Genomic DNA, 20000 nt, shown 5'->3' with positions numbered 1-20000 from the left:
GGTGGCCTGTCCCCACTCTCGGCGTCTACCCAGTCTTCCTGTGTGAGGACAGTCTGGTCCTCCGGTGCTCCTGTTCCCTCAAACTTGAGTGAGTTAGTCTTGTCCTCTGTCTCTGCGCCCGCCCTGTGTAGTACTCTGTCACTGTCTGTTATATGCACTGTATTGTACCCAAATAAACGTAAGAAGCTGTGCCAAGTGTTTCCTGCCAGTCCTGCCTGTCTGAGTGAGTTTGCCTGAGTCTTGTGAGTTGTGTATCTCGTTTCGCTCGCTAGTCACGAACCCTCATCAACATTATCCCAGTGCCACCCCGTCCTAAATGCTGTCCTGGTCTGCCGCTGAGGGTAAGTGATTTACGGTTGTGGCTGTGGAAGCTGGAAGTAAGGACCTTGGGTGCCCTGCCTTGCCCTGTGGTTGTTGGGTGTGGTGTCACTGCTGTGTAGGTGGCGGTCATAACAATATATATTGTTACAGTGGCGCAGGAGGGGATAGTGATGGTAGCATGTGCAATGCTATCTGGTTGTCAATATTGTCTTTGGTGTAGGATGTGGCGCGAGGAGAGACAGGAAGTGAGCACCGGATGTGCATGGCTAATCAAGTGGATAAACCAACCCTGATTGGTTTATGGACGAGCTAATCAGGGTAGGGCGGCAGAAAAGGGAGGTACGTATATAAACGGGCCGCAGCCTGCTTGTCCCCGCTCTCACTCGCTCTTGGCCCGGTTGCTTGCTGCTCGCCTGTCCCCACTCTCGGCTCCTCCTCAGTTCTCCTGCATGAGAACAGTCTGGTCCTCCGGCGCTCTTCTCCCGCAAGTCCGTCATCCTGCTCCTGTCCTCTCCTCTCCTTTGCCCCCTTGTCATTGCAGTGTGTTCTCTCCGCAAGAGTCTTCTGTATGTGGTACTCTATCGAAGTCCTGTATAATATCCAAATACACTGTCACCCCATCCGTCCCTCCCTTGTACTTCATCTATTACTCATATAGAAGCTTAGTAAATTTGTTATGCATGATCTTCCTTTTCTGAAACCGAATTGGGAGTTATTTATTATTTAATTTTTCTCCAGATATTCCAACTATTTTTCTTTAATTACAATTTTACAGATCCTTCCCACAACACTAGTCAATGACACTGGTCTATAATTTAGGGGCTGGTCTTTTTTCCTCCTTTGTATATTGGGACTATATTTGCTCTTTTCCACTCCCTTGGTACCTTCTCTTCCATCAAAGAGCCGTTGATCACATCCCAGATTGGTTCCACCAGTTGTTATCTACATTCTCTCATTGTCCATCCTGCAGATTGCTGTAACTGTAGGTAGCTGGTGGAAGTTTGATACATAATCGTGATAGCTCTGGTTGGAATATCAGCTTCATATAGTTCTGTCCACGAGTTTAAGCAAGGAATTAACTACATTCCTTTAAATTCATTATTTGCAGATTCGAGGAACATTTTTTTTATGAGGATATATATATATATATATATATATATATATATATATATATATATATATATATATATATATATATATATATATATATTTCTCTCTCTCTCTCTCTCTCTCTCTCTCTCTCTCTCTCTCTCTCTCTCTCTCTCTCTCTCTCTCTCTCTCTCTCTCCGGTGTTCTAAAGAAATCTCACAAAATAGTGAGACTCCTGCTCAAGTCCATTCAAACTCTTTGTTTAAGTCAGTAATTTGAGCCCATCAAAGTGAATGTATATTACACTTCTTGGTCATCCTGAGTGATTTAAGAATAATAATATTAACTTCGCTACTCGCGTATTATTCCTGCTGCTGTCCTGCTTATTACTTACGGCGGTGTCACACTAGCACTTTTTCGGTCTACTTTAGATAGGTACAACTTGTCTAATACTTATATTCGTGGTAATAATAAAAATACAAGTATGTATAAAGTATCTTGGTTCTTTTCTTTGATCTAAAAAAAAAAAAGAAAGAAAATCTGCCCTTTATGATTACGGTACTTTTATTCAACTGTCAATATCACAAGATGTGCAAGACCAGCTATTCACTTCTAAATATCATAAACTTAAGAACAAGGGCTGCGCAGTCTCTGTAAGGGACACGATGCCACAGCCACACAATCACGCATCGCCAATGAAGTATAGGTAGGTACATGCAACTCCGCTAATATCTTGTCATGGGGAATAAACTATCATTATTTATTAAATATATTGGTAACGTAAATATTTTTAGGTTCGGCGGCATCAAAACAAAATCATCCGCACGCTGGCCCCAACCACCACACCAAGAGGCTGGAGGCAGTGCTGAGCTTCATAGTTTTTGTTTTATTTTACGACTCTAGAAAAGAATAAGGTTGATTAATCAATAGAAAGTGAGTTACCTACAAAACCATTGTGAAAATATAAGACAAATGGTGCAGTCTAGTATCATGACAAGTAAGACTAAGGTTAATGCTGCAACATCTCCATGCTTCTGCTTGAGGTTATCTCCATATTAACCCCGTGGAATATGGAGATAACCGAAACCTCTTCTCCCGAAGTTAATACTTAATGTCAGATGAAAATAAGGTTGCAGAATATGGTAATGAGGTTAATGTTTACCATCATGACTTGTCAGTAGTGCATGATACGACATGTTATGGTAATATACTCATTTTACCTCACGTCCAATATAGGACCCTATGCACAGTTAGACGACCCGAGCAGTCGGCCGGACAGGCTGCCGTAGTTTCACCCACACACTATTCTAGCCATCTAAGGCCCAGCTCAGTTCTAGCGAGATACTGCAGCGTGATGGTGGCCTCTCCCATGGACAAGGATGACTCAGACCAGAGATGGGTTAAGTTTTTAGTGCAAGGGCCACGTTAGAAAAATCCTAATTTTAAAGGACCACATTATGTATTAATCCAAAATAACTAATATTTAAAACAATAATGAAAGGCTTTTAAAAGAAATAGTTACTCTTCCATGCATACACACATCTGCGGGAGAAAAACAAAATATTCACAATATTAATTGGCAGTGCTTGGTAACTTTTTCTTTCAAAGCCTCATGAATTTCTTTGGTGGGTCCACACTTGACCTAGACCTACTTATGACAGCAGCTATTGCAGTTATTAAAAAAATACCAAAAAGTGGCTGCTAAATAAGGATAGAGTGTCACATATGAATTTACTAGAGGATTTCAGACTACAGCCAGAAGATTGGTTCAGTTATCTCAGGATGGACAAACACACCTAGTTGACACTGGTGTCTCTTGAAAATCCTTTTATCAAAAAGCAAAACAAATGCCTGTGCAAGGCTATATCACATGATAGGCTGACAGCTTTTAATTTTTCAGGAAGTATTTTTTTTATTTATTACTTTTATTTGCATAGTCCTTTGACTTGATTTTCCTGAGACATTGATTCTCCTTGTAAATATTTATAAATTCCATCTTAAAGCACTGCTCTTCTTTTGTGAAGCAATGGGTGCTTGGTGCAGCAGATGTTCTTAGAAGGTTACCGAATGCTGTACTGAGTGATGAGTCCTCAAGGCTGCCTAAAGTGCCTATATATGCTCAGTTCTGTCTGAACTGAATACTGGTCAAATGGAGTCAATTTGTCAGTTGCAGGTCTTGTCAGGTGGCCTTCAGGTGGCAGAAAAAGTCTTGATTTTTTTGTGCACAGTATCTGCACACAAAAAAGATTAAGAACTCTTACAGGAAAACCTCCAAAAGGTTTTTCGTTGGGCTGAAAGTAAGACATGAGCTTTAGTATCCAAAAGAGCTCCCACCTGTGTATCATCTTGAAAGAAAATCCATTGCAATATACTTTCTCCATCAACTGGAAGGCTGAAAGTACCTGGATGTGACTATTGCAGAAGACTTGAGTTGGAACATCCACTCAGAAATGGTCCTTCAGTCTTATCCGCAGGACACCGGGAATGTGCAGCAGAGTTGAAGGTAGCAGTCTATGCAGCCCTAGTAAGACCTCAAATAGAACATGCTTCCAGTGTATGGAATCCTCACACCCAAAGAAACATAACAATCATTGAAAATGTTCGGCGGCAAGCAGCTCGTTTTGTGACCCATAACTACAGCAGGGAAGCAAGTGTGACCTAAATGATCGATGAGCTAGGTTGGGACACCCCAAACAAGTTGCTTTTTCCACCAGGCTAAGATGTTCTACCACATTCAGAGTGATACTGTCAATATCCCGATGCCTAGAGATATAAAAAGAACACCTGGCAAAGGAAGTAACCCTGCCCATCACATATGCAAATGATCAAGTACAGGAATACTCCTATTAACGAACAGGATAGCGAATGTCAAAGTTGTTCATAGAGCAGAAATTCATTAAGCGGACGTAATTTTCCCATAGGAAATAATGGAAATAGGGGAGATGTGTTCTGGGCTGGTCCCCAACATACCACATAGTTAAAAATAAAATTATATATTTTTCTATTAGCTTTTTACAAACCTTATCCCCAAGAAAGGATTGTTTTGTAATGCATAAAGTGAAATCTTACATGGAATACCAGCAGAGATGAGATCGCCACAGACAGCAGACTCACGGCGACTCGCTTCTTCTTGTGACCTTTTAGCCTGCGTGTTGTCCACCACGATATTAAATTTGTTTCACTCCTCCATTGCCTGCTATAATGGATATCATATCTTAGTATTCATATATGCTCAAGCCATGAGGATAACCTCGACTCCGTGGCACTGAGTGATAGTGAATTACCAATGAAATACCGCGGTATTTCATTAGTAATTCACTATCACTCAGTGCCACAGAGTCGAGGTTATCCTCATGGCATGAGCATATATGAATACTAAGATATGATATCCATTATAGCAGGCAATAAAGGAGTGGAAACAAATTTAATATCGTGGTGAAAGACAACACGCAGGCTAAAAGGGTCACAAGAAGAAGAAGCGGCCAAGTCGCTGTGAGTCTCCGCTTCGTCTGTAGCCGATCTCATCTCTGCTTTATTTTTTGGTATTCCATGTAAGATTTCACTTTATGCATTACAAAATAATCCTTTCTTGCGGGCAAGGTTTGTAAAAAGCTAATAGAAATGTTGTTTTGAGAACATAAATGCATATATAAGACAGTAACACCACCTCCAAGTGTTCATGAAAGCCATTTCGCTGCAGGAGGTTGTTCTGACGTTGTTAAAGAATCTTGGATCCAGCTCCAGGAGCACTAGAGACAGAGGCGGGGAGCCAGCCAATCACAGCGAAGCTGCTGCGTTCAGTCCCTCACTTGGGAAATTCAAGCCCAGAAAATTCACTAAAATGGGTGTGGTTGTACGTTATGCGGACTTTTTGGTCTAACTTTATATACAGTAAAAGTCCTGAAATCCGGAAGTCAAGGGGGTTCAGGCATTCCGGATTCTAAGATTTTCCGGATTGTAAGATAGTAAGGCTGAAAGTAAGATTAAAATCTTGAGGGTACTATGTAAACCCCACTAAACTAACCCCAACTTGCTATATCTCTTTGTAGTACTGTCATAACATCTTACAGGGATTGCTACTACCACCAGTCCACTGTGTACTTCCTCACCACACTACACAAGATTTACGTAGGTTTTTTTTTATTTTTTTTATTTTTTTTTCTTCCTTGAAGATTTGCCAGACTATGGGGGGAGTGGCATGGGCCTTTCCAGCCATTATGGCACCCCATATGTGATGATTGGTCTTTTCCTACTTGTCAACTTGTATTTGTGTAGGTGATTTCACTATTTTATGTAGGCTATTCCACCATCCACATATATTGAGAAGTTTGAGTGGTTGTACTGTACTGTACCCCACATAATATGTATACAGTCCACAATACTTATGTCACACTTTATAAAATAATTTTAAGTATAATACAAACCACATTTCATAACATAAAACATTTACTGATGTCTGATAAAGGGAAACAAAAAGAAAGGAAGGCCTCCAACATCATACGCCAGCCAATCACGTCACCGGCGTCGAGCGTACACCAGCTGGACCACCCACGCAGATAACAGGACTCCACACACACACACACACACACACGCACGCACGCACATCACCTACAGAAACATAAAACACCACTTATAATACCTCCAAATATTATTCTCTTACGAGTTTGTGTTAAACTCAATGTCGGTGATGACATGTTCGGTTTCGGCTATTATTATTTTATATTTATTACTATTATTTCTTACTTTTTACATATTTAACTCAGCCTTTCAAATTTTCCGGATTATAAGGTTCCGGATTTAAGGACTTTTACTGTAGTACGTTAAACCAGAAATTCGTTAGACGAACGTTCATTAAGCGGAGTATTACTGTATATGGGTTGACCCTTATCTGTACAGCATGTTTCCTAGAGCTGTGTACTTGTGGAACAAATTGCCCCAGGAAGCAGTTGCAGCAGGCAACTTACAGGAGTTTTGGAAGGCAGTACTACCATCCATTAGACAACTAACAATGCCACCTATCCTGAAGTGCCTGTAGGAAACATGAAGTTCTCCACATATACATCCAAGGACAGTGATACTAGCTTTTAGGAATTATCAAATTCAAGACTCAAGACCAACCCTCTTGATGCTACTAGTGACTCGGGATTTCTTCTGAACCAAGCATTTGTATCTATCCCCAACAAGTGGAATGTGTGGGAATGCAGGATTTATGGGTGGGGATAAGAAAATAGTTTAGTATTTTTGGAGGAGTAAATATCCGAATCACCGAAAACATAGCAAATACATAACCAAGATCACTTAAAATACACCCACAAAGCACATTCTGCAATCAAAATAACACAATGTGTGAAAAATTTCATGACATGTTGGACAACAGATCAGCATTAATAATTATTTTTGATCAATCTGAAAAATTCTAAAGCTCCAGGCTTTCCAAAGTTTTGGAGTTTGAATTTTAGGAATTTTACAATAATTGTTTGGATTTAGAGGATACTGTTAATTAAAGTAATATCAAAATATCCTAGGGAGGAACATGACAAGAAGTCAGATGAGACTCCATTACATATGAGCTACTGTATCACAATAATATTATATTTAACAACAGTTTTCAGACAATATTCAAATAATTATTTTTCAACCAGGGGTTAAGTTAGATTAGACTAAGATTAATTCAGGTTGTTGATTTCACTCTTGATTCTTTCAATTTGTAGATTATGATTTGAGGGAGCCATCATTATTTTCTCAGAAATAAATAGGCTTCAGATTAGTAGGCTAAAGTTGTTTCTATAATTCCTATATTTTCATGAGATATGATCTTTAAAGTGAATGATAATTGCTTACCCGAATTCCAACCTTTCACTCATCCCAATCATAACTTAATTTGATATAACCAATTAAGTATATTGTCATTTTCTAATTGTATTGATTATGTAAGTATGACCTGATATAGTTTTTTGTTGTTTTCAAGAATAAGAAATGGAGAAGCCAGAGAAGCCTGAGGCTCCCAAGACTGTGGCCATGGTATACGTTTGTGGAGGTGAGGATGTGTTTGTTTTAGTTCATATAGTGTAGTGGTACCATTTTATTAATTATTTTCTTTTTCTTTTAAAATATATTTCAACAGATACTGAGAGAACCCTAGGAGTATGCATCCTTTCATATATTGTACCTAGCTAGATTTGTGTATTACATTTTATTATGCATCTACATCGTTGATCTCATCATCACTCTTTCTTGTCAACTCAAGCAAAAGTAATATGTTATATACAGAAGTGTACTATGAATTTAGCACCTCTGTTAATATATTGAGTATATTATGGTATATGTGATCTTCGATTTATCTTGTCCTTTTATGGTCATTATATTTTTCCATTTGTATAAATGAATTTGTGGTCTCATCATTCTGCTGCAGCTTATTGTCATCTTTTATCACTATTATTATAAATTAAGGATGACATTTTAAGAAGTTGATATTATCTTTATTTATTTTCCATGCAGAGTGTCACACAGAGAATGAGATGAAGCCCCGTGATCCAGTGCGTTGCCGCAGCTGTGGCTATCGCATCTTGTACAAAAAACGCACTACAAGACTCATTGTGTTTGATGCTCGCTGATACTATATCCTTAAAAGCACTATGAACTCATTTAAGCATGTCTTTTCTTTTTTCTAATAAAATTGACATAAGTAACATGATTTTTACATGGTCATATTTGGCATAGTTATTTTTTTTTTTTTTTTTTTTATTTATTTTTTTTTTTTTTGTATGGTCGTATTGAAGTCAACCAAAGACAAAGGTCTCTCTCTCTCTCTCTCTCTAAATATTTTCAGGGAAAGGACTATGAGACAGGAATAGGATGGCAGGCAAAGTAGTCAATTTAAAAAAATACAATCATTAGATATGTGAATGTAATTGCAGAATAAGTATTTATCATCATGACATATCCATGGTAAATCCAACTGTCCATGATAGAGAACTTAGAGGAGTATTAGTAATAAGCCACATGGATTTCAGTACAGCCACATATGAAGTAGCCACTCCCTCATCAGTTGGTGTGATCTAGGGGAGGTATATGGGATGAGAATATCACTTATGTGCACAATTTTCTTACCATACTATTGTGAGGTTGTCCTATTTGAACTGTTTAAATCCCAGATACCTCCACCAATCCAGCCTTCCTCATCTTACAATACAGATTCCATGTCTTCCCTTGATTTGAAATGTGCTTGCATTTGAAATTTTTTGAGTAGTTAAGTGATTGATTGATTGGTTTACTGAATTTATTTAGTTGAAGATTAAAGAGGAGACTTTAGTACCTTTTCACTTGCTAACTTAAATTGTATTCACAAACATCCTGCTTTGTTTGAATCATGTAGACCCACTAGAATACTTTTGTTTTTAAAGTGGGGATTTATTTCCTCAATCAAGTGGTCATTGTAAGAAGCTTGGAAGATTTGAATACATAAATCTTTCCAGTAGTTGAATTTACCCATATTGAGATATCAGTCAAAGTTGTCCATCATATGTAATTTGTTGGGAAATGATTTCTCCTGGCCACCTTATACTGATTATATTGTTCGTTCTTTATTCCCTAAAATACCCTTCAGTACTGCCATATGCATCAATTAACACCATTATAGGTAACCTGGAGTATTACTTATATATACTTATATATATTGAAAGGTATCTTAGAATATCCAACAATTAATGAAATTACATGAGTTTTTAAGGGTGTTTTATGGTTCTAGTAACAGATTAACAACATTTCTACATTATTGAGAGGAGAAACACTCAACTAATAAGTTTTAATTGAAGTGACGCAGTTATTCAAGGGTGTTTTTGTGGTTCTAGTGGCAGATTAGCAATATTTCTTCCTTAGTGAGAGGAGAAACATTTTTTAATGGCTCTAGGGCAGGTGTGGACAAACTATGGCCTGCGGGAAAGGAATTCTTGTGGCCCAACAAATGTTAATAAATTTGAAAGAAAAAGATTATAAGCTGCCAAATACTAATGCAAGCATTTAATTTTCTTTCCGCAGGTGTACGTGTGTGTGGGAGAGTTTTTTTTTCTTTAAAAACCTTTCATTATGTGCTCTAAATGATAATAATATAGTATGTGACCCTATAAGATTGTGACTCTTTTAGTGTGGCCCTGGCACTGAAAAGTTGTCTACCTCTGTTCTAGGGTAATGTTAGGGGTATATCATACTATTAGTGGAAAAATATAATAAAAATCAAATTTAAATCTTGAAGATAAGACTGTGGGTCAGAAATATTCCTCAAGGAATGGGCTACCTACAACACACAGCTACTAGCTTTATCAGGATGAAATTAATGACTTTTTTACCATTTAACAAAAAAAAAAATGTTTTTGTTTGAATACCTCAATAGTAGTGATGATTTGTATGTACTATGGGGTGTTTTGTGCATGCTATTTTCATCACCCAAGAATTTATTACAAATTATAATGAATGAGATATTGCTGTCTAAAATTAAACAAACACTATTTAAAGTGTTATATTAATGAACGAACAACAGAGAAGGAATATCTTTTGAGTCATGACTGCCTTATCTTGGCGGTCAGTATTTCATGTCTATTTCTTCCCTGCAATACCGGTAAGAAGTATTAAAAATTATATTTTTGCTGTGAGAAGTAAATATAAATGTCCATCCAATATTGTGTACCTATGAAAACTGGAAAAATAGAGCTATAATTATAGTTTTGTAACTTATCTATCACTACCTCATTTCATGTCAAATTTAAACAATGGATCATTTAGCTTGACTATGTTTGAAAGTCATTGATTACTCCCTTGCTGGGCCACTACCATTGATATCTGCCACACCTCCAAGAACAGGCCCCTGATTCCTACAGATATTACCTGCTGGTCAACCATGCCATATTCAATGAAATATGTATTGCAAAATTATACCTTGAATAAATAGATAGGACACAAATTGAAGGTAGGCAGTGGAACCACTGCAGGGCTAAGTTCGGCCACTGCGCTTCATGGCTGCAGAGAGGCCTACAAAACCTTCATTGACTTATCGTGTTTATCGTGTTATTATCGTCCAATACTGGATTTGCAATTGTGATTGATCCTGGTATATCGTATTATTGTTGTGGTAGGTTCGTTATGTTATCAGTCCTTCACTATTCGGCTTTTGGTAGTTATCGTGCTATCATGTGGATTGGCGTACAGTTTTTGGGAGGATGAATACAATGACCATGCAACAAATACAATGAATGCCACACAACAATCACAGGAACATACACCGATAGCAGTACGATAAGTTTGTAGCAGTTTCTTTATGATGAATTGTAAAAAAATTAAGGAGTACACTATATTTTCAGGATGAATAAGAAAAATGCACAACTTACATAATACTCTCTAGAGGCCTAGACTGTCACTCAAAGTTTTACGTCTCCATTATTATTATTTTTTTTTTACATGGTTACATAGTAGTTAGATTTTTTTTATTTCCTTCAAGTCATGCTTATGGTAACGAATAAGGCAGCGTTTCTCAACCTTTTTAACCTTGCGTAACCCTTAGAATACATGACATGTCTCGAGGAACCCCTGGGCAAAAACAGAATGATATACCATATATTTCTCATTTTATGTGACGTCAAATCATCTGGGTGGAGGAGCTGTGAAGGGGGAGCCGGGAATCAAGGTGTGGGCGCGGGACGGTTTCTCGAGGATAGTGCCGAGAAAGACTCTTTAAAGGCCCGAATTGAAGTGAAAGTTTTTTTTAAGGATATTTCTATGGTTCTAGTGACAGTTTAAGAACATTTTTATATTGTTGTTAAGATAAGATATACGCAGCAGAAGCAGGGAGGCGGTGATGTAGTGGATAAGGTGGTGAGCATGGGATCGGGCAGACGTCCGTGCGTACGCTCGAATCTCACCACGTACCGCCTTGAAACTTTGCTATTTGTTGAGTGGTTTAAAGTTACCTACATGTCACCATGATACCCAGGTTTTATGTAGATGGTTACACCAAAGATGCGTTTGGGGGTGATATGGGCCCTAATATGGGTACCATTATAAATAAAATTGCCTGCTCCACTAATGGATGGAAGCTGAACAGCGCTTCCCATACATACTCATCAAATATATCTACAAGTGCTACAGGTCATAAAAAAAAAATAATTGTTGACACTAAATAAACAGGGAAAGCTTGACAAAAATCGTACTAGGTAGAAACAAACAAACAAACAAAAAAGAATGTGGTAAATAACATCTACATCAAAATAAAAAAGAATAATAAAAACGAAAATTAACGAAGATAGGCGATTCGGGACTCCGCCATAAAAGAAAGACTAATAAGAAATTATACCTTAAGACAAAATTCCATTAGAATAAAAAAAAAAAAAACAGCTGGGATCGCCAGTCCCCAGTCAGCTATTCCTTTCTTCTTGTGTGTGAGCTGATCATGCTGCTGTTTTTCTTTTCTTCTATTTAGAAGAGAAACTGGACAAGGGAAACAAAATTTATTTAACAAAAAGGTCCACTTAGATGCCAATTTCCTCACAGGTTGAAGAGAAAAGTCAAAAGAATGGGATAAAGTTCAAGCCATGGACAAAAAAAAAAAAAAAAAAAAAGTCATGTGCAGAGAAGCACGGTAGATGAGATGACGCGCAGAATTACCAATATCAGAGGATGCAGTTGGCATGGAAATACCGGTAGTAGATGGCGGTGAGAAAAGGCTAAAGACAATCAGTCAGAGGAGAGGAGTTGATAAGAACAACTTTTGGTTCCACTGAAAACATTTATGGGTAAGTAAATAAATCAATAAAAAAAAGAGAGCCTCTCATTGTACCATTAAGAAGAATTACGTTGTAATGGAACATAGTGTTTCGAAGTTCAGCATGGAACACTGGTTTGAACGAAGCAAGACACGGCAGACAAAGAGAGACTCGGCGGGGAGTGCTGTGTGTGAGTGGCTGTTACACGACATAGAGCTGGGCTGTCTGTCTTGTCTTTACTGGCACGACAGGTATGTTAGTGCTGACTGCTGCCCTCGTCTCACCTCTCACTCCTCACTGTGCTCCCATTCCTTTGCTACCCTGTACCATGTACTGAGAGCCTGCATTCTCTCATTCCGCACTCCTTCATGCCTTTGCCCCTCGCATGTTCTGCCGCCTTAACCTTTGACTAGTGTGATGCCTCTTATTTTTTTGCTTTACTTGCTACTATTATTCAGCATGTACTTACTCTTCCTTAATTGCTACAGCCTTTTACATTACTAATGGTGCACTGACGGTTGTCTGATTGTTGCCCATCATTCGACGTTATATTTATAGTAAACACTCGAATTCTCAGCTTTGCTGCTTAAAACTAATAGATTATTAGTTGGAGAAAAAAAGAAAAAAGTTACTAATTGCTTTGCAAACACGTAGGTGATATGAAAGCCTGAAGGGGTTTTCCGTGGTAGAAGTTGCCAAATGCTACAATCGATCCCATCAACTGCTTGGTAATTTATTTATATATCTTTTTATTGCAGGTCATTTGAGTGTTTTAATTGAAAAAGCAAGTGCATATTTTTTTTTCAAGTTTTTTTTTTTTCAATTAGTAGAGACACTTACTTTGCTGTCTTATATCAGCCCTCGATATAGTTAGCAAAGAAGAGAGAGAGAGAGAGAGAGAGAGAGAGAGCGGTCTCTTCCCAAGTCGTAGTGTCAAAGCCTTCGTTTATCAATTCTTAATGGCTTCAGTCGTGATCATAGAAATAGTGCCAATTAATTCCTTTAGCCGCTAGCGCATACAAAGCGAAAGATAATGAAGAATGAATTGTGTATAGACAGCGGTAAGTAATGGTATTGTAAACTAATAATACCTTAAGGCGGGTTCACACTTGCCAATTTACGACTGAAATTGCAAGTCGCTAGAGGTATCGACTGAGTCCTTCTATTCGGAAAACGTCACACGTAGCGACTGGAAAGTATCGATCTAGTTGGCGCCTTGGCAGGAAGTGAGTGTAAACAAACACCTACCCGCCAAGATATCTTCCAGTGACGATGCTGAAGGGGTGGTTGTTTCTCTTCTTTTGGCTTACCGGAAGAGTCAGCAGAGAAGAAAATGTCTATGGATACGTTCCTGGCTAAATAGAAGGAAAGAAAGGAGTGTCTGTCACACACTAATCTTAAGAAGACTATGCACAATTGCGATCAAATTAAATCCTGACAAGTCTTCAATCCTCACCTCCAACAAAATCCTGCATTTACGGAAATAGTTCTTGCAAAGTGGCAGCTCTTAACATCTACTCTACACCTGGAGACCACGCACAATTTCAAAGCTTACTCCGTGACGTCACAACGTAAATAAATTCGCAGATCGACTGAACAAGACCAATATGTTGGTCTTGTTTTACGACTGGTTTTTCCAGTCGCTATTCGGTCGGAAACTACCGAGTTGCAAATTGGTACGTGTGAATCCGCTTTTAGCTGTTGGCGTAGTGATGACAGGATAAGTCAGAATAATTTAACTTGATTATAAAATGGATAATAAGCGTATTCATACCTCACACCATCTACTTCTAACGTCTACTTCCACACAACGCATAAATCCACATCAATACAGCACATCACCACAACACGGTCACATCCACTCAGCATATCAACACCCACACAGCAAGTCCACACCCACACTCCACACCAATACCCACACCCACACTGCACAACCACAACCATACTGTATACCCACACCCATACTCACACAACAAGTCCACACTCACATTGCTCATCCTCATCTATATCCATACACCTAATTCATATTCACACCCACCTTCACTCAGTCCACCCTCATCCACACAACACAACTGCATCCACTCAGCACAAGTACACATCCACTGCGCACGCTGAAAGCACATGGCACACAGCACGTTCTCTATTCAGTGCATAATCATCGCTGTATATCTTTATGCTGTTCCTTGTAAATTCCAGTGGAGACTATCTATAGACTAGAATGTAGTAGGTACTATTGACCCTTCGAAGGAAATGATCGTCAAAGTAGGGAAGGACAGTCCTTTGCTTTATTTTTTTTTTTCATTAATCTGCATGTGAAATGACTTTTTTATTAACGCTTTATTGCGTTAATACATAAAAAAAAATTAAGCAGGTTTGGTCGTGATTCGTTAGCAATATGTATGTTAATGGGCATCATCAGGTCGGTTATTCTCTCTCTAGCGCCTTGACCTTATGACCGAGCTGCATTATAACTTTTCATCAGTTCTAAGATCCAGTTAACGGAGAATAAAGAACATGATGTATGAAGTGGATAAACGTGTATAGGATAACGAAGAAAATAACTAAGCATCTAATCTTAAGTGTTCAAATGGACTTGACAATAATCTTCTAATTCTTGATTTTAATACTCGTGATGACCACGAACGATTACCAGGTTTCAATATGTTCTGTATAAAGAGGGAGTGTACGTACATGTGTGCCAGGAACCACTAAGGTGACAGAAGAACACCGTGCATTGGCTCTGTACTGAAGCAAGTGGATCACGCACGAAAAAATTTACCTAGAAACATTAGCAAACTCATGAATAACACAAATATAAAAGTGATAATGATAATAAAATAAACGTAGCACACTATATACGACTGTTAAGTCCAGTTATGTTGATTTAACGAATATGCTAACACACTTTACAGAATCTGAGCTATCTTTGCAAAACAATGTAGAACTATGTCATCAACACGAAATGTAAACAAAGAAGAGCAAAAATTATAATATCTACCTTTAGCAGGGATAATCGCCATTATAAGGTCCATCTATCTGACTCACTTAAAATATTATAGGTAAGGGATTCTTTGAAATGATAGAGACTCAGTTGTGGCTTGAAATTAAAAAAAATAAAAAAAGATTATGGCGACCTGTAAATTTTAGCCCAACAGCTGTTCCTTATTTCGGCAATAAAACTGGAAAGAAAGTCATATATATACGAACAGAGGCACGGAAACACTTCAAAAGCAACGGAATATTTATAGAAACTGTGTGTGTGTGTGTGTGTGTGTGTGTGTGTGTGTGTGTGTGTGTGTGTGTGTGTGTGTGTGTGTGTGTGTGTGTGTGTGTGTGTGTGTGTGTGTGTGTGTGTGTGTGTATTTACCTATCCATGTCTCCATTTATCCAATTTTTCCTTAAAGTTATGCACATTATGTGCTGCAACAACTTCATCACTCCATGCATTCCACTTTTCCACCGTTTTATGTGGAAAACTATATTTTCCAATATCTTTCACACACTGCCTCATCCTAATCTTCTTTACATGTCCTCTTGTCCTTCCAGCTTCTGTCATCAGCACCAGGTCTTCCTTGTCAATTTTTTTCAATGCTATTTACTATTTTATACATTGTTATTAGGTCTCCTCGTTCTCTTCTATCTTGCAAGGTTAGCAGTCCCATTTCCTTCAGCCTTTCTTCATATGTTAGTTCTTTTAATTCTGGCACCATCTTTGTAGCCATCTTTTGGATCCGTTCTAATCTTATATCTTTTTTTAGAACTCAGTGACCACACTACTGCTGCATATTCCAGCTTAGGACGTATCATACTCGAGATCGTTTTTTTTCATCATATCTTGTCCATGAATTGAAATGCCACTCTAATATTAGTCAACATTTTACATGCTAATCCAAATATCTTACTATGTGTTTTTCGGGTTTGAGATTTCCCTGTATAATCACTCCCAGATCTTTTTTCTCTTTAGTCTTCATTATTTGTTCCATTCCCATCAGATAGTTCCCTACCGGTCTTCTCCTCTTCTCTTACTTTCTGTTCGATATAACTTGTTCCTTTTCCAGATGTTTAACCCATTTTTCTTTAATAACTATTTCACACAACTTCCCCATAACACTTATAAGTGACACCGGTCTGTAATTTAATGGCTTAGTTGCCTTTCCTCCTTTAAATATCGGTATTAGGTTGGCTATCTTCCATTCTAGTGTTACTCCCCCTTCTTTTAATGAACTTGTAATCATTTCCCAAATGGAATCTTTCAGCTGCTTTTTACATTCTTTTAGCGCCCAGCCTGATGCATCATCTGGCCCCTTTGTTTTTTTGACATCCAAATTATCTAGTAATCTTCTAAGATCTTTGTGCTCTATGATTTTCTGCAATCTTCGTAACGCAATGTCTTATTTGGTTCTGCAAATTTCTCTTCTTCATTGAACACAGTTTTGAAGCTCTCATTCATTATTTCACACATTTTCTTTGCTGTTTGGTATGTCTTCCCTCCTTTAATTATTTTTTTTAATGTTTCCTTATTCTTCATCTTATCATTTATAAATTTGTAGAAAAGCTTGGGTTTATCTTCGCTTTTTCGCTCGAAATCTTTCTCAAAGTTTCTTTCTTTCTCTCTCCTTATTCTTATATATTAATTTCTTGCATCCTTATACTGCTGTCTGTTACTGTCATTTCTCTGCTTTTTAAGTTTCTTCCAAGCTTTATCTCTTGTTTTTTTTTTTAGCTTCTCTACATCTGGCATTGTACCAAGCGTGTATACTTTTCTTTACTCTATAGATATGTACCTATTTCTTCACTCCTTCGTTATATTTCTGCAGGAATATTTCATATTTCCCCTGTATTGTCCTTCCGTTCATAATGTTCCTCCATTCAATATCAGCAAAAAATTGTCTTAACTTTTCAAAATCTGCTCTTGCATAATTTAATCTTTCTTTTTTGTAGTCATCTCTGTATCTTATCCCCATCCTCTTCCTGCATTTACAACTCCTAATGGTACATGATCATTTCTTCCCATTGGACTAAAGTATTGTATGCTGGGAGGGGGTTCTGTGTGTGTGTGTGTGTGTGTGTGTGTGTGTGTGTGTGTGTGTGTGTGTGTGTGTGTGTGTGTGTGTGTGTGTGTGTGTGTGTGCGTGCGCGCGCGCGCGCGTGTGTGTGTCTGTGTGTGTGTGTGTGTGTGAAGTGGAAAATTCAATGAAAAAGAATACTTAAACAATTATAAAGGAAATATCAAATGAAATATTAAATGCATACTCAGTCATACATGTTTTAGAAGAAAAGAGACATTTGTACAAAGTTTAACTTCCTCCATAAATGCGCATCAATGAAATATAACAAATTATAATACATCTGTGGAACATATTAGCCATCTTCCTTTCACTAGAGCTTTAGATGCAAGCAACAAAAGGGGTTAAAGGATTCTTATATATATATATATATATATATATATATATATATATATATATATATATATATATATATATATATATATATATATATATATATATATATATATATATATATATATATATATATATATATATATATATATATATATATATATACATAATGTGAGAGTAAGTGAGAGAGAGAGAGAGAGAGAGAGAGAGAGAGAGAGAGAGAGAGAGAGAGAGAGAGAGAGAGAGAGATGCAAGAAAAGAATGGCATAAGTGTGCCACGGCAGGTACCAAGTGAACCAGCACCGAGTCAAGCACTGTTGGCCATTGCACAAGCATTTAGGGGTTCTTAATGAGTTTAAACTTTCAGCGATCCCCAAATTATTCTTTTTGCACAAAGTTGGTGTTAAATAAGCTGACTACTGAAATTCATTTGACAACAAAAACATTGCATAAGATTGAATAAGTACGTATTTGGCAAGGACAACAATAAATATGAAATTACTTATTTGCAAGTCTGTCATGTAATATTGCACTTTAGTGTGTACGTATATCATATCACTCTGGTATGAGTTACTGCAATGACGTTTCATAAATGTGAATGTAACTGCGTGTGTAATGTACAACAAAACACTGTTTTGGGAACTAGATTTCAGGAATGGAAGGATAATGATAGTTTTCATATATTTCAGTTACTTTCCACAGTTCCGTTACTATTTTCACTTCCATTTTCATTATTTTCCTCATTTTTTGTTCGAAATTTGAAAAGTCTAGCAGCTTGAGTGTTGAAGGAAGAAGATCGCTTTGGAATATTTCCCCGCTCCTTCCTGACGGGACGCAACGAGTACGTACGAACCGGTGGCGTCCTCTCTTTCACCTGAAAAAGCAAAATAATTGAGATAGAAAAGGAATTTAATATATATATATATATATATATATATATATATATATATATATATATATATATATATATATATATATATATATATATATATATATATATATATATATATATATATATATATATATATATATATATATATATATATATATATATATATATATATATATATATATATATATATATATATATATATATATATATATATATATATATATATATATATATATATATATATATATATATATATATATATATATATATATATATATATATATATATATATATATATATATATATATATATATATATATATATATATATATATATATATATATATATATATATATATATATATATATATATATATATATATATATATATATAGATAGATAGATAGATAGATAGATACACACACACACACACACACACACACACACACACACACACACACACACACACCAGTGATTTACATCAATGTGAATATGTAGAAAATTTATCTTCACAATATGAATGTTTACATTGCTATAATCAATAATATTTCATCTATCTTTTTATATATCTATAAATAGATATTCTAATTTAGTTCAAGTACAACACCTTCATCCTAGCTTCGAGGAGCTCCTTCCCTCGCTCAGACATGACTATTTTCTCCCGAGCGCTGCGCAGGTCTCGGTCTAGACGTAGCCGCTCACTTTCAAGTTTCCTCAGCATCTTCTCTGCCTCTGAAATGGCAATAATGCAGAATTTATGTTTGTATATAATGTTATATGTCCTTGGCGTATGTCAATTATGTATTTGACTATTAGTAGCGATAATTTGTCTAATCATGTAACAAGCTTTACTAAAACAAATACTGAAAACACTGAAAATATTCTCTTATACACTGCTTTTCATCACCCTGGCGAAATTATTGATGATGCCCGAGTCAAGAGCTACTTGCAAGTAAGAAATTGTTGATCCATGTGAAGTGCTGAAAGATAAACTGCGTTGTTTTCTGTATTTCATAAATATTTACTACGTTTTTTTTCGCGTCAAGTTATTCATGATGTTTTGATTATCTTTGTTTGTTACGTATTCTTCAAACAAAATAATTTTTGAATGCTCTGTAAGATTCTCTGATACATAAGGAAAGGAAGATACTTTACTACAGCAGCAGTCTGCGGTATCTGTTTCTACATATCACTACTATGCGAAAAATGTGCACATTGTATATTCTTAACGAAACTTTTGATCTTAGATTGATATGAACAATCTGTAGAACTGTATAGAGAAGGAAACACTTACAACAATGATCTTAAGATAATGTCAATTTACATTTATGAAATTTCTAGAATGAAAGAACATAATTATGTACGTTTGAGATCCCGATTCTAGTTAGTTAATTAATGGTCATATACCTCTGAGCTGAGAGTCTTTTTCTTCTTGCTGGCGTTCAAACTCTTGTCGTTTTTTGGTCTCCTCAGCCAACATCTTCCTCTGCTCCTCCTGAAGCTGCTCTAGTTCCTCCCGTCTCTCCCACTCCTCTCGCAGTACTCGGGC

At 36.8% G+C, this 20000-nt stretch overlaps 1 protein-coding gene and 1 long non-coding RNA gene across 3 annotated transcripts in view; one reads left to right on the top strand and one right to left on the bottom strand.

Moving 5' to 3' along the window:
- The first annotated feature begins 11445 nt into the window (after positions 1-11445).
- LOC123516521 overlaps positions 11446-20000 on the top strand; it is a 27322-nt gene continuing 18767 nt past the window's right edge. Inside the window, exon 1 of one of the 2 annotated variants that reach the window (XR_006678213.1) lies at positions 11446-12412. This is a non-coding gene — a long non-coding RNA (uncharacterized LOC123516521). The remainder of the gene's footprint in view (positions 12413-20000) is intronic. The other variant, XR_006678212.1, reaches the window with a different exon arrangement.
- Positions 17741-20000, bottom strand: part of LOC123516520 (differentially expressed in FDCP 6 homolog) — a 15023-nt gene continuing 12763 nt past the window's right edge. The window contains exons 8-10 of the mRNA XM_045275942.1: positions 19859-20000; positions 19059-19183; positions 17741-18434 (exon numbers count right to left, since the gene is read on the bottom strand). The exon at positions 19859-20000 is cut by the window's right edge and continues 10 nt beyond it. Of these exons, the coding sequence (XP_045131877.1) occupies positions 18246-18434; positions 19059-19183; positions 19859-20000 (456 nt within the window). The 3' untranslated portion in view covers positions 17741-18245. The remainder of the gene's footprint in view (positions 18435-19058; positions 19184-19858) is intronic.

This window comes from Portunus trituberculatus, chromosome 41, assembly GCF_017591435.1.
Source record: "Portunus trituberculatus isolate SZX2019 chromosome 41, ASM1759143v1, whole genome shotgun sequence".
Classification (NCBI taxonomy): Eukaryota; Metazoa; Arthropoda; class Malacostraca; order Decapoda; family Portunidae; genus Portunus; species Portunus trituberculatus.
Note: the sequence above shows the minus strand (reverse complement) of the source record. Positions and strands in the feature narration are given on the sequence as shown.